A 15,732-nucleotide genomic window follows, 5' to 3' on the forward strand; every position below is an offset into this window, starting at 1 on the left:
ACTGTGAGTATTTAATGAGTGCTAAATAACGCGTGCGCGCGAAAAACAAATTGGGAGGAAGTATGTCAACATACAATGTGCCTCCAATAAGCTTCCATGCTTTTTAAAATTGTCGTAAATACTTGAAAATTCATTATTTTATTGCTATACATCTTAAGAGATGACTGACGAATTTTTGTGATTTCGGGTTCAAATGAACAGCTACAACAGGAATTGGAATTCACCCTACTAAAACCTGATTGTCACAGTTGATGTTGTTCAAAAATACAATATGGACGTGAGGGCATTTTAGCAGAACAATATGCAACAAAATTCGGTTTTAAACTTTTTAAAAAATGTCAACAAAACCTATGGCGTGCTTCAGACTGCTTTTCTACAATCATACTTAAATCGACCATAATTTTTTGAGTGGCATAAGAGATTCCAGGAAGGCAGGGAGTCTATGAGGGACGATGAGAGGTGCGGGAGGAGTAGGGAATCAGTACAACAGAGTTGATTGACCAAATAAAGAATTCTATTTATAAGACTCGTGTTTCTATAGAGATAACAAGTGCGTAGTTTAATGTCAGTGCGGGACTGTACACACACTTATTCGTGAGGAACAAAAGATGCAGAAATTTTGCGCGAAGTTTGAGCCAAGGTTTGTTCAGAGAAGGTTGTCACAGAGTATTCGATCAATATGGGCATCAAGACAGATCGTCAACCTCCCCATTGTCCAGACTTTGCTCCCTGTGATTTTTAGTTATTCCCTAAGCTCAAGGAAACCTTTGGAAGCTGTAGTTATGAGACAGTTGAGGAGATGAAAGAGGCTGTGACAAGGGTCATTGACACGTTTACACAAGAGGACTTCGAGGGGGGGGGGTCTTCCAGAAGTTGTTGAAACAGTACAAGTGCATTGTAGCCGGAGGAGATTACTTTGAAGTGTACTAGAGTTTTATGTGTGTACTATCAGTAAAAATCATAGATACAAACATACATACATACATACATACATACATGATGATTGCAACGTCTTGTCAGACGAGTGCCACTCCCTCAGTCACTGAAAGTCCATGAGCCCGAAAATAACCTTTTTTTTTTTTTTTAGTCCTGCCAGCGAATTCACACGTTCAAGCAGACATGACATTGAAGACGGTCCTTGGCATACATACAATATATATACATATACACACATACATACACATACATACTCATAAACATACACACATGCACACATCCATACATCCATACATACACAATACATATAACACATACATGCAAACATATACATACACACATGCACACACATATACATATATATGCATACACATATATACTATCATATACAAATACATACACACATATACATAGATATTCACATCCATATACGTACACATGTATGCACATATACATACATACGCATAAATTTACCTACATATACGTACACATACACATATATGCACCTATACGCATACATATATATGCATATATACATATACATATACATACACACAAATATATATATATACGTATATACATACAAACACACATAAACATGTATACACAATAAAAAAATTAATAAAAATATATACACACATGATGATGATAATTGCAACGTCTTGTCAGACGAGTGCCACTCCCTCAGACATTTAAAATCCATGAGCCCAAATATCTGAGGGAGTATCTATACAAATATGATGTTACAGAGTCTTAGCTTTGTACGACAGCTAATCTCTCTCTCTCGGTTCAGAATGTTGAGATACAGCAGCAGGCAAGAGCAAGATAGCCAGCAACAAATAAAACTGCAGACCAGCTTAATGCGGGTACTGGTCTTCCGCTTTATGGTTTTTTAAATCAGAGATTTGCTTCTCCTAGAAAGTTTGCTTTCACCACGGCTTACGGGAGCCCTCTTTACCCCAATACACATATACACACACAAATATACACGGTGCTAGTTGGCCGTTGACCCAGGAAAAGAGTTCATTCGCCCTTTGGAAGGTCTTGTTTTTAATCCTTCAGGGAGACTAGCCGCCCTCCTCACCAAACAAGTCTGGTGGGGGAACCAGTTTAGTTGCCGGTGACCCGACCATGAGGCAGGTAGTACTTGGTTACATAGTACCAGTAGCATATGACATGACCTGACATACACACATACATGTATACATACATATACAAATAGGTATACATACACATACATACACTAGTACATATATTAACATACATACATACATGCATACATACACACACATATGCATATATAGAATGATGGTAGATCAATTATTACATGCTTCCAACATTTCAGGGCTACACACATGACACTTTTTCCATCGCCACGGACAATTTTTATAGACAAATGCCTGAGGAAGTATCTATACAAAGATGATGTTACAGAGTTTTAGCTTTGTACGACAGCTAAGTCTCTCTCTCTCTCTCTCTCTCTCTCTCTCTCTCTCTCTCTCTCTCTCTCTCTCTGTTCAAAATGTCGAGATCCAGCAACAAGCATGAGCAAGATAGCCAGCAACAAATCAAACTGCAGACCAGCTTAATGCGGGTACTGGTACATACATACATACATACATACATGCATACATACATGCATGCATGCATACATACATACATACATACATACATACATACATACATACATACATACAACAGTTGAAATAGAGCATTGGTAATCGACTTCTTTCACCAGTTAGTGTCGAAGAGGAAATGCAAGGATATAGGAGAGAGAAAAAGAGGGAGACAATTATGATGACCACCACATATACTCAGACGTCACAATTAATTGAGCTACCTATTGCGTTCTTACAACGCGTGTCGTTTATATATTTCTTACGATCCAACTATAAAGAATTCTCAGTCGTAATATAGAACATTGAACTGCCTACGCCACTTAATTTATGATTTTATGAAGATAGTTGAATAATTTTTAAGAACTTAACTTTGAAACGCTAAAGTTAGCTTCAGTCACTAACCAACCAATTCATTCTTCTTTGCCCTCTAAAATACACACATACATTGGGGCATCAACTTTTCCTATAAAACCCGCATCTCTAACCACTTAAACATTACAGCTTTATTTTAAAACTTTAAGAGGAAAAAATCAAGTCATGTAACATTTACGTAGTAGAGCTGACATTTATTCAATGTGCCGATCTCCAGCCTCAATCACCACCTTAGTACGGGCCCGGAACTAGGAGCATGCCGTTGCCAATCGCGTTGGTAGTAGCTCGACGAATACTCGGCGGATGGCGGCGATCAGGCTGGCTTTGATGTTGTGGGAAGTCATGTTGATGATGTTCTCGACGGATGACCAAACGAGGTAGTCCAGTGGCTTCAGGTCGGAGAAGTACAGGGCCAGTAAGTGAAAGGTACAAAGTCGAAGAACTTCCTCGGAAGCCAAGCCTGGGTCTCTTTGGCTTTGGCTTATAGGCCGGCGCCGATTCCTTCTGCCACCCACAGAGTCTTCCAGCAGCCACCTAATTGCACAAGGTTAGTACCACACTCTTCAGGACATCCAGGTACATTTTGGTGTTGAGTTCCTAGCCGACTTCGAAGGTGTGAGGTGGTATGATGTGACTCTCACTTGAAACCACACCAAAGGCAATAAACATGGCAGAAAACTTTGTTTTCATCACCCTGGGGACGTTCCTGGTATCCCGATTTGTATTTGAGAGTGCTGTGGCATTGTTTTCATAAATTGGATTGGTAGAGAGCATGAGTTGTAGAGCGGCGCATCTCTGATTTCGCCCGTTCCACATTGTGTCACTTTCAGACATGATAGAATGCTCCTATCGCTCTTGGGATTTTGTACACAACTAGCCAACTAAAAGATGGTCTGCAAGAAAAAATGAAACGGAAATGAAATCATGTCGACTTTTCTCATTAAACGGAAATGTAATCATGTCGACTTTTCTAGGGCGACAATTTTATCGTTCAGCCCTATGATGTTTTTTCAAGTTTTAACTTTTTTAGAACATTCTAACATCCCTATAATCATTTAAACTTCCTAAACCATCTTATTTCTTTAAGACCCAGTCATTTATTTATAAGTCAGATCACCAAACATTCTAACATGACCTTCTTTTGCTGCGAAAAGTGTTGTGGATCTTTGTCGGCGTCTAACTGCTGAGCTAAGCATCGCCGGGTGTCCTAAAGAATCCATTTTTCATCGCAAGTTATAATCCGGTCGAGAAACGGATCGTTCTTGTTGCGTAAAAGAAAGGAAAAATGACACTTCATAACAGCGTTTTTTTTGGGGGGGGGGCGTCGTTCAATTTGTGAAATACGCATTTACAAAATGTTATTGTCTTTCCAATCTCTGCGAAGACGTTAGAAATCGTTGTATACATTACGTCTAATTTAGAAGCAAGTTCTCGAGGAGTTGTGCGTAATTGATCGTTGTCAAAGTCTGATGACCGATCACTGCTCTCATCTTCGAGATTCTCGTCGCTGCCACGAAATTTCTTAAACCACCATTGTGCTGTGCATTCAGTAGTGGTTCCTCGGTCAAACGCTCTGTTGATGTTGCCAGCTGCTGCAGCAATTTCTCCACCAAACTCCTCTCTGAATACTTGATATATAGGGTATTTTGACCCTGAGAACACTTTCAATTTAGGTTTTAGCCTGTAAAAATAGCTGCTGCTAAAGGGTCAAAATGGAAAATAAGTTCACCTTGGCAGGTGTAAATTGATTAATTTCTGAGCATACATATATATATATACATTTTTAGCTTGAAATCGCTTAATTTTAGCCTTTTTTGTCCATCTAGAAATATCTAAATATCAACTATGGCTGGAGCGCTATATGTTTTCATTTGGATTTCAGATGATGGTATCGAAATTATTTCTTTGTAACTTTCGAAAAAATATATATTAGGTACAATATAATAATCAACAGAAAATGTGTTTTATAATAATAAATACGAAATCTGCATGAATTAAAATATCATATTTAAGCGTATTCTACGACCGGGCAACGCCGGGCGGCCTGCTAGTTGCATATATTTTTGAAACTTTTATTGTTTCTTTTGCAGGTTCGTTAGTAAATATATTTGTTTTTTCGATCAAGATAATTTATTGTCTGTTAATTTGATTGATGGGATTTCTAATAATTCTTGTCTGGACTTATTACTGTGTAGATACACGCTGATAAGGATATTTAAGCTAGGGTAGTAGATTGGGATATGATAAGGTAGAGATGATAATTAGGTTTGTGTAGCTAAACTGTTCCGTATCAATAATTTGGTTTGTAATCCTCATTTATCTTGGGGTTTATTTCCTAATTATTGACAGCGATAAATCTGCTGAGTCATATGCTTGAAGCATTCGTAAATTTATTGCAAATTCTTTTGAAATTAACGTGGAAATTGTACTGTGAAAGATAGAGGTAGGCAAGGTCGAAAACATAATCCAGCCATCTTATTAGGGTAACTTGAGGTCATCGAAAAAGCAGGTGACTGGTTTAATACGAAAGCAACCAGGAATAATTTTATTTGTGGTTTCGTATCTCATTGTGCTGGGCAAAAATTTTTCTTTGGGTACAACCGTCAGAATAATCGCCTAATACTGGCACTACTCCACGAGAAAGAAACCTACTTTTCATGTGTTCGTTGTGCTGGGTAAGAGATTCCTTTAGTTACAATAGTCAGGACAATCGCCCAGTATGGGCACCGCTCGGATAGAAAGAAACTGCAACCTCCTGTCTATACAACTGCATAGAAAGTTATAACAATACATCAAATGCTTTCGAGAAAAAAGTGAATGGTGTTTACACTTATGAGCAACAATGAATTCATGAATGTCTCGAGGGAAAAAACATAGATGAAGAATTATAGTCGTCATCATCATCATCATCATCATCATCATCATCATGCAGTCTGTCAGCCTTGACGATGACTAGTCGGGGCCTCAGTGCTTTATACTTCGGTACAGGACTTTCCACCTAAGCTCCTAACTTGCTTGCGCAGTTTAGTTGCAGTATCTGTTGCGTCAGATAAACCCCCTCTGAACCTCCAATGCTCATTTCCAGTGGAGCGAACCCGCGACGACTGGCAGCAGTGGAGGCCGCAGCTTCTGGTCGAAAGTAATCTCAGTGAAGTAGACAGTCGCTCTATCGTGTCCGCTACTACGCCTTTTCTTTCTGAATGAGTTTCCATAGCCTTTTAAGGAAAACTGCAAGGCAGCAGTAGAAGTGAGAGTTCCCATCTCTTAGCCTTTTGCTGTGATAAGGCCCACAAGACAGTGGTGTTTCCCCAGTGTTGGTTCCCCTACTCTTCGCCCAACCAAGACGCCCAACCAAGGGCACCCACAAGACAGTGGGGTAGTGCTTTATGGCCCACCAATGGTTATAGTCACCAATGCCTTTACGAAGCAGGGAGCTATTTGAATGAATGAACGTTACTACTACTACAACTACTACTACTACTATTACTACTACTACTACTAATGATAATAATAATAATAATAATAATAATAATAATAATAATAATACGCACTTTATTGACTCGTATTAGTCGCTTTCCCCTTTATTACATCTAATATTTTTATTACATTTACCTGATTAAAAAATCTCACCACGGTCGTTTTTTAACGTGGAGAAAAGGAACAAAAATAAAAATTGTCTCAGTCTTGAAGGATTTCTCCTCCACTGACAGAGAACAAGAAATTGAAGTGCAGCATCTTAAGAACATATACTGCATTTTGATCTTGTTTATATATTTTATTGCTTTTAAACATTTTGAAAATACAATTCAGTAAAAAACAATTTAAGATTTTTAAACAACAAAATTAGGCACAAGGCCCTACAAGAAATTGGGGAGGGGAAGGGTTCAGGGTCTTTGTGACTAAAGCGATTAAAAGTAATAAATGTAGACTTTGGAGTCTTACTCTTGACTGGCAACATTTACCAAAATACCTCATTCACTCTATGGATCTTAAATTAACTAATAAATCCCCAGCGTTTAAGAATCAAAAACATATTTACAATTTATTGTCTGTGTGTTTGTGTATGCATTTTTTTTTATATTAATTTTGTGTGTGTGTGCATGTGTGAAAAAATAAAGTTCAATTTCATTGGAAAATAAAAAGTTTTTGAATACTACACTTTGATCTTGTCCCGAAGGCCAAGTTGTTTAAGTTGTTCTTGTTGCATACTTACCTATCTTTGCACTTGGAGCATTTGTTTCACGGCTCATGAAATTATGTTTCTTTTTTTTTTCTCTTTTCATCAATTTAGAAAGCTGGCCAAGTTCATCGTAATGCTGGTGCCGCTCTTCGGCGTCCCAAACATCCTGTTCATGTTTAACCCGCCTGACCTCAACGCCGTTGTCGACCTACCTTATCTCTACATATCCCTGATCTACGGTTCTTTACAGGTAAATGGTACCTTTTATTTCTTCATATGTTATCCAGAAAGATCAGTAATTCTATCTTGTTTTTAGGAAGTATTACCAGATAATCGAGTTAGGAGCGAACAGTGTTTCTTTTAACTGGATTGAAATATTTTTATTTTGTAATTTTCTTTTTACAACTACTGCAATTATATTGAAAACATTGCCAGGGCCGCTGCGAAAAAGGTAGGCTCTCTCTACCGTACTAGAAAACTACTGACACCTGAAAGTATCCTGAACCTCTATAAGGCCACCATTCGCCCATGTATGGAGTATTGTTGTCACATTTGGGCTGGTGCATCTACTACTAGTCTCTCGCTCCTAGACAAGGTTCAAAAAAGAGTCGCCAATCTGATAGGCCCTGAACTGGCATCCAAGCTTCAGACTCTGTCCCATCGACGAAACGTTGCATCCCTCTGCCTGTTCTACAAGTATTTTAATGGTGAATGCTCTGACGAACTGCAGACACTTGTGCCCCCACGACGTAGACACCATCGACAAACCCGACAGGCAGCTAAATCCCACCCCCACACAGTAGAGATCCCTAGATGTAAAAGATCTTTTTACTCCATTAGTTTCTTTCCCAGAACCGCTAGACCCTGGAATTCCATTCCAGGTTCCTGCATCCCTAACTGTACTGACATGCAGAAGTTCAAGTGCAACGTGAACAGACATCTTGCTGCCCAAATCCCTACATAGTGCCCCAGTAATTGCTGCCCCTGATAGTAGCCCCCTACACCAAAGTGGCAATTTGCCTTGTTTGGGGTGAAAATGTAAAAAAAAAAAATTTTTTTATAAAAATTTAGCAGAAAAACTGCTTCTATTTCCTGTCGGCCTTCCGCCTAAGCAGGAGGTGATGTAGCAGTTATATATAAATATATATAAATACTTATGTTTTAATACGGAGACATGTCCCTGTTAGGCGATCCGGCCACAGTGCCCAATCAGCTAGCAGGGCGCATTAATTTCATCTATTTTCATAGGAATTACTTTAGCTCCTTTTGAGAATGACGGTCGGTTAGCATGTAACGTAGTCTGGCTCCGCTATTAAATGGTGAGTCACGTGCCGAGTCAGCATTTGACACCGTGATGTGGGCGTGACGTTACAGAACTGAATGCATATATAGACATCAATATCAAAAAAAAAGAGAGGGGGAAAAATAGAAAAACAAAAAGACTGGGAAGTTAGTGTCATTTCCTATTACCTCTTCATTTGAGACCTAGCTGTGTCTGGTGTCGTATATTGAGAACCAGCTCTGAGTAGTACCGTGTATTTAGAGCCGGCTGACTTGGCGGCCAGAAAGATAGAACATACTGGTGTTAACTATGTGTCGGCGACTTGTGTGGTAAACATAGAAAATGTTTTTATTCACCTAGAAACTTTGTGTTAAAGGTTTAATTTCCTTTGTGGTTTATTCATATACACGGTGGAACGATAAATTTGTCATCCTAAACAAAACAACCTCGATACTAGTCCTGAACTAGGAGCATGCCTTTTCCACAAGGGCCGGCGGGAGTTCGGCGAATGCTCGGCGGATGGCAATCATCAGGCTAAGTGGTATTATGGAAAGTCATGAAGGTGATGTTCTCGACGTATGACCAAACAGCAGGATCAGGTCGGGGGAGGAATACGGCCGGTGAGGAAAGCGTAGCACTCCTTCTGAAGCCAGACTGAGTCTCTTTGGACTTGTGGGCCGACGCCAAGTCCTGCTGCCACACCCAGGGTCGTCTTCATATCCAGGTACACTTTGGTGTCGACTTTCAAGCCGACTTCGAAGGTGACATGGCCTTCATTTGAAACCACACCAAAGACCATAACCAAGGACTTTATAAAATAAAAGCAGAACAGAACTTTTATTATCTCTACATCTCTTGCCGTGTCCTCGAGTGGTTTGTGTCCCGAGGTCGGATCCCGGAACACAAGCTCTCTTATGCATAACAAAAGTGCAAGTATCATTTCTCTGGACAATTGGAACTTTATTTGTTTCACGGTCGTAGTTGCTCTCCCTGTTCTCTGCCTATCCTTAGAAGGAGGGTGGAAAATTTTCTATCATCATACATCGCTACCTGTCGTCGCTCCGCAAGAAATTGTCATCTTCTGACGACTGTGTCTGTCGGACTCAAGCTGTCGATTCTAAACTCGAATCGAAGACTAACTCAAACTAAACTAATTGACTGACTAAAAGTGTCCAATTTGCGTTTCTATATATTTTAGTGGTAGAGAAGGAACATAGATCCCTACGTCACTGAGACGCCATTATTCACTCAACGCTCGTCCTTTTCAAGGGTTTTCCAGTTTTAAGCCCGAGATAACCAGCTTGATTTGGTTTGACCTTTAGATACCATCTGCACTAGAAAGCCTACATAAGCATCAAAATGTCAAATCTTCACGGCCGAAGATTTTTTACTCTGAAATCTTCTTCCATTGAACTGTGGAACTTTAGAATTCCCTGCCTGTATCTGCTTTTCTGACGAACATGCAGAACTTTAAATGTAGCGTGAAAATATATCTTGCTGCTCAACTCCCTACTTAGAATGTTACTGTGGTTATGGTCCCTAATTAACAATAACCCCTCAAATGTCAGGATTAATATGAGTATAAACAATTTTTTAATTACTATTAGGGGACGCCCGGCGTTGCCCTGCATTACCCGGCGTTTCCCGCCGTTGCCCGGCGTAAAATACGCTTAAATATGATATTTTAATTTATGTTAATATCGTATATATTATTATAGAGTCACTTCTCTATCAGATCATATATTATATCGTACCCAATATATAGTAGTGATTTAAAAAGTAATATATACATATACTCCTATGAATTCGTTTTTCATTTGTGCGTATTGATATTCATATTAAAACCCTCTTTTCTAATTATTTAAAAAGAAAATACAATTTTCTTATATATGGGTTGTAAAATTGCATTCACTAGCAAAAGATCTAGCTAATTTGCATATTTTTTTAAGCATTCATTTGAATTAATTCCCTATTAGTTGCTTCGGTTTTCTTATGGGATGATCATCTTTAGTTAACTGTTACGTGTAATTATATTCATGCAGATATTTTACATGATTTATACTTGCATAATATTTGCGTAAAAAGTTTATAGTAAACAAAATTGTTTCCATGTATATTTATGTATACCTATGTATTTTTGTTTAACAAATTTTGCCTACCAAACTCCTCCTAGAGTGTTTGGTCTACAGACATGAAATTTCGTATATACGAGGGGCGTGCAATAAGTAATGCCCCTGACCCACTTCCCATAGTAGTAGAGCAATGAAACCTGGCACAGTTGTTAGTCTTTCTCTACATAGGAACCACCCAGAGTTATGCATTTCTCCCATCGTTTTATGCAGCTCTGGAGACCGTTTTTGTAGAACACCCCAGGCTGGTCCTCCAACCACAACGTGACTTCAGAAATCAAGGCTGCATCATCTGGGAAACGCTTTCCTTTCAAAAACGACTTCATGGCTGGGGAGATGTGAAAGTCAGAGGGTGCAAGGTCAGGAGAGTAGGGAGGATGGGACATGCTAGTTGTGGACCGGAGCGTTGTCCTGCAGGAGGGTACCTTTGCTGATCTTGTCCCGCCTCTTGATTTTGATAACTTCTCTTAATTTCCTCAGAAGTGAAGCATAATAGGCTCCTATAATTGTAGTACTCTTTGCCAGGAAATCTGTCATCAATACTCCGTCCTGGTCCAAGAAGACTGTGGGCATGTCCTTGCCAGCGGAGGGCTGCACCCTTGCCTCCTTTGGAGGTGGTGAGTCCAAGTGCATCCACTGCATTGACTGGGCTTTGGTCTTTGGATCATAGTAATGGACCCAGGTTCCATCCTGTGTAATCACTCTTTTTGAAAAACTTTGACTCATCTTGGCACATCTCCAAATTCATCCTCGAGCACTCGACGCGTTCTCGCTTCTGGAATGGTGTGAGCAACCTGGGAATCCATCTGGCAGACACCTTATGCATATGCAAATAGTCATGAATGATAGTTTCCACAGTCCCTATACTAATCTTGACATCTTGGGCTATTTGGCGAATATTAATGCTCCGATCTTCCAAAATAGCAGCCTCAACTTGACAGACAGATGCCTCATCTATGGAGAAGGGGGGCAACCAGGTCTGGGAGCTGTTCCAGAGACTTCCGGCCATGTTCGAATTCACGATGCCAGCGTTTTACAAGGTCATATGATGGCGCATTATCACCATAAGTTTCTTTCATTTCATCAAAAGTGTCCTGTGGTGTGCGATCTTTCAAATACAAAAACCGGATCACTGCTCGACATTCAACAGGCTCGATTTCACACCTGACTCAGTTCAAACACCTGTAAAACAGAAACCACAATTAGTTCAGAGCTGTAATTTGCCACATAACCCGTAGAGATATAAATCATTACACATGCAAAATTTCAGCTAGATCAGATAACTGGAAGTGGGTCATAGGTATTACTTATTGCACGCCCCTCGTAATCCATGTAAAATTTATATTTGGGTTTTAGCCCGGAAAATCGGTGCAAAAGTGTGAAAATTTAAAAAAAAATGAAATTTGCCAGGTGATGGTCGAACGCCGGCATTACGACTGCATAACGTAGTAGTTATTTGTTCATGTTTTAATGTTTCGTCTTGCAATAAAAATGTTTTCATAGCCCAGTCATTGACGGCAGAGGCAAAATAAATCGTGAGCTGAACGTTTTGGTTTCGATTCTCGGTGGTGGCGCATGAGTCTTTTTCTTTATACTTTTTAAATCATTACTATATATTGCATCCAATCTATCTCTCTCTCTCTCTCTCTCTATATATATATATATATATATATATATATATATATATATATATATATATAAGTGAAAATGTCTGTATGTCTTTTCTCTATGGTAGTTAAGGAAGACTATTACACAGAAATGCATTACTTTACATATTCACACTTTTTAATATATACATAAGCACATAACATTATGAACAGTACATAGGGCCCGAGCAAAGCCGAGCGGAACTGCTAATATATATATATATATATATATATATATATATATATATATATATATATATATATATATACTTGTTTATTGTTATATAAACATGCTCATATCCCGCTGCTACAAACAGCCACTGGCTGATTGTAGCAGCGGGATGTGAGCATGTTTATATAACAATAAACAAGTATTATCAGCTCTTTTTATTGAGCACTATCTAACAACCTCGTTGATTTCACTACTCCATTACTTTTGAATAAAAAAAACCCGAGTATATATATATATATATATATATATATATATATATATATATATATATATAAAATAAAATTATCTCCGATCCCGCATTTTGCTAATCCCTACACTCTGATGAGAAGGAAAGTATTTCTTCGAAACTCCGCGGATTAAGGATTATCCACTTATCTAGCGTTTCTTTTTTAGATTAAATATGTTTTTAACTCATTTCAAAGTGTTTTTAACATGTTTTATTAACTGTTTGCTCGTATATATATATATATATATATATATATATATATATATATATATATATATATATATATATATATATAAAGTGAAAGTGTCTGTCTCTGTGTGTGCCTGTCTGTGTACATTCCTTATAAAATAACTCTGTCAATTTTAAGTCTACAGACTCGAAATTTAATATACAGGGTACAGACATTTCGGAAAATCTTTGTAATGCGTTTTCGGCCAGAAATTTTGCGATTAACTGGTCAAAGTTCAACGATTTGACCTTTGAGAACTCTACCAAACTCCTCCGACAATTTTGGGTCTCCGCACTTGAAATTTTAGATATAGGTTCCTTGGACATAGATCTAACTTAGTAGCTTGATTTCAGCCCAAAACTATAAATTTTAAGTGGTCATAATAGGGGTCAAAGTTTTAAAAAAGTTGACCCCTGCGGTCTCTTCCAAATTACTCAGACAATTTCTGGTCTAAATATTTGAAATTTTACATAAAGGGTATTCAGAGATAGGGCAAGCTTTTTCATCAGTTTGGCTCGAAAATTTTTAGTTACGAATATATAAATGCATGTATGTATGTCTGTTTGCATGTCTGCCTTAAACTTAGGCGACGGATTTTACCAAGATCAGTATCCTTTTTATGTTCGGCCTTTCATTCGACAAATATCGAAAAATTGGCTAAAAACATTAATATCTTCCCCTTCAACTAGGCACTTTTCTACAGGGGATGGTCACGTTTTTCGCCGATATTTTTTTTAAGTTATCCTCTCCTTTAGATTGTCTGGCCTTAATTTTAAAAAATTGTCGCTTTCGGTTAAGCAGCATAAACGTTAGGTCTTACCCCGTTCTTTTCCTCCTTTGCGTAACGGGTTCGAGCCTGCCTTCCTACTACCACTTTTTTTTTGCCCAACATGCACATACAAACACCCGTCCAACACCGGGCTGAAATGCTAATAGGATAATAAATATAGGAAAAGCATTCCATACGACCTGGGCAGTCCATTATCGGAAGGAGTACGATATCTTCTGGGCTATTATTATTATCGTACACCATATGAATTAGGTGCATCAGCTTGAATCGAAACCGAAACCAAAACTTATGAAGCAATATATATATATGCCTGTGTATATATATATATATATATATATATTTCAAGTATATAGGACTTACAAAAAAATCAATAAACAAAAATAATTTTATCATTATATTTGACAATTCAACGTTTTCAAAATTTCTAATTTAAATTTTACTTTAAAAAAAAAAGTGTCTTCAAAAAATGGGTGACCATCTTTTACTTTAAATCCCGCTCGAAACTGGAGCATTATACACTTGAAATAACCGGAACAACACGTAAATTCTCTTCTCTTCGCCATAACACCAAAATGAAGAAAAAGAAAAAGAAATTCATGAACCGGACTTTCTAAGGCTATGTATTAACGAAATATAGGACTTACAAAAAAAATCTATAAACAAAAATGATTTTATCATTATATTCGACACTTCAAAGGTTTCAAAATTTCTCATTTAAATATATATATATATATATATATATATATATATATATAAAACATCACTAGTCATCTATGATTGTACTGTATATATTAATTTAAAATGGGCAACCCCCCATAGACTATAGATAAGCATTTTATATTTACGATATAAATTACTTTGAAGAAATAAAGTTAGGAATTTAGACAAAATAATTTATTTCTATTACATAATCTTTTTGTAACCTATTTGCATTTAAGAAATTAATTCCATATATTAATCTATATATTAATACGATAGCGTGTGTGTTACTTTGTGCGCTACGCTTACATCTTTTTTCTTCGAAGTGACTGTCGTTTAATTGTTATGACCTTCCATGTCTTGTAATAAATAATTTAACAAGAATTTTTCATAAGTTTTGGTTTCGGTTTCGATTATACCTGAAGGAACTCAAGTTATTTATATATATATATATATATATATATATATATATATATATATATATATATAATAAAACATTACAGTTAAATTTACCAAAATGGTAAAACTTAAGTATATTATAAATATTATAAATTAATATTTATAAAGTAATCTCAACCAGATGTATATATATATATATATATATATATATATATATATATATATATATATATATTAGCAGAAGTACCGGTCGTTGCCTGGGTTCAAAAACAGCCTACAAAAAATGGACTGTGATTGATTAAAGTATGATATGGTAATGAAAAGGAGGGTGTTATAAAGAGATAGGTTTTGATACTCAAAAATTTTACCCTAAGCAAAATATGATGAAAGTAAAGATAATTTTCGCGAAAATATATTTTTTATATCAACTTTGTTTCCATTCGTAGCCAAGAGTGACCAACAAAATGATGTTTCCTTACAAAGAGAAAATGTTATATATATAATAATATAAATATTCAAGAAATAAATGTTACCATAGTCAATAAAAGTTACTTTTATGGTAAAAAAGTTCATTGGTTTGTATTTTTAAGTAGTTTGTAATTTTTTTTTTTAATTCACGAACCGGTTTTTAAAAAAATCAAAATGGCAGCGACTTTGAAATGGAGAGCCCCGTTTTCAATTTGAAGAAGGGGTACCTGAGCATTCTGTGTTAACAATTTAAGAGAGTTCCATCAACGTAAGGAATATTTATAAACATATTTTAATGTTTTCCGTTATTTTGTGCTTGAGGAATATTCGATTATGGCATGTGAAGTTTATATAAAAATTCATTTAAGTAGTTATTGCCTAAAATTTCGTTTCAATTTCGGTTCGCTGAAATTATTTCAAGTAAAGAGCATTAAAAACTATTTCAAAACGAAAAAAAAAACATGAACTGAACTTTTACTGACTATGGTAACATTTATTTCTTGTATATTTATTTTTTCGGATAGT

General features: G+C 36.9%; 1 protein-coding gene across 1 annotated transcript in view; it reads left to right on the plus strand.

The window, feature by feature from the left end:
* The window catches only part of LOC145247293 (glucagon-like peptide 1 receptor), a 567,758-nt gene that overhangs the window by 509,397 nt on the left and 42,629 nt on the right, over positions 1 to 15,732 (plus strand). Inside the window, exon 11 of the mRNA XM_080108912.1 lies at positions 7,219 to 7,357. Coding sequence (XP_079965038.1) covers positions 7,219 to 7,357 — 139 coding nt within the window. The remainder of the gene's footprint in view (positions 1 to 7,218; positions 7,358 to 15,732) is intronic.

The sequence above is a fragment of the Euprymna scolopes genome, chromosome 25 (assembly GCF_053919585.1).
Source record: "Euprymna scolopes isolate OS-2025 chromosome 25, ASM5391958v1, whole genome shotgun sequence".
In the NCBI taxonomy this organism is placed as follows: domain Eukaryota; kingdom Metazoa; phylum Mollusca; class Cephalopoda; order Sepiida; family Sepiolidae; genus Euprymna; species Euprymna scolopes.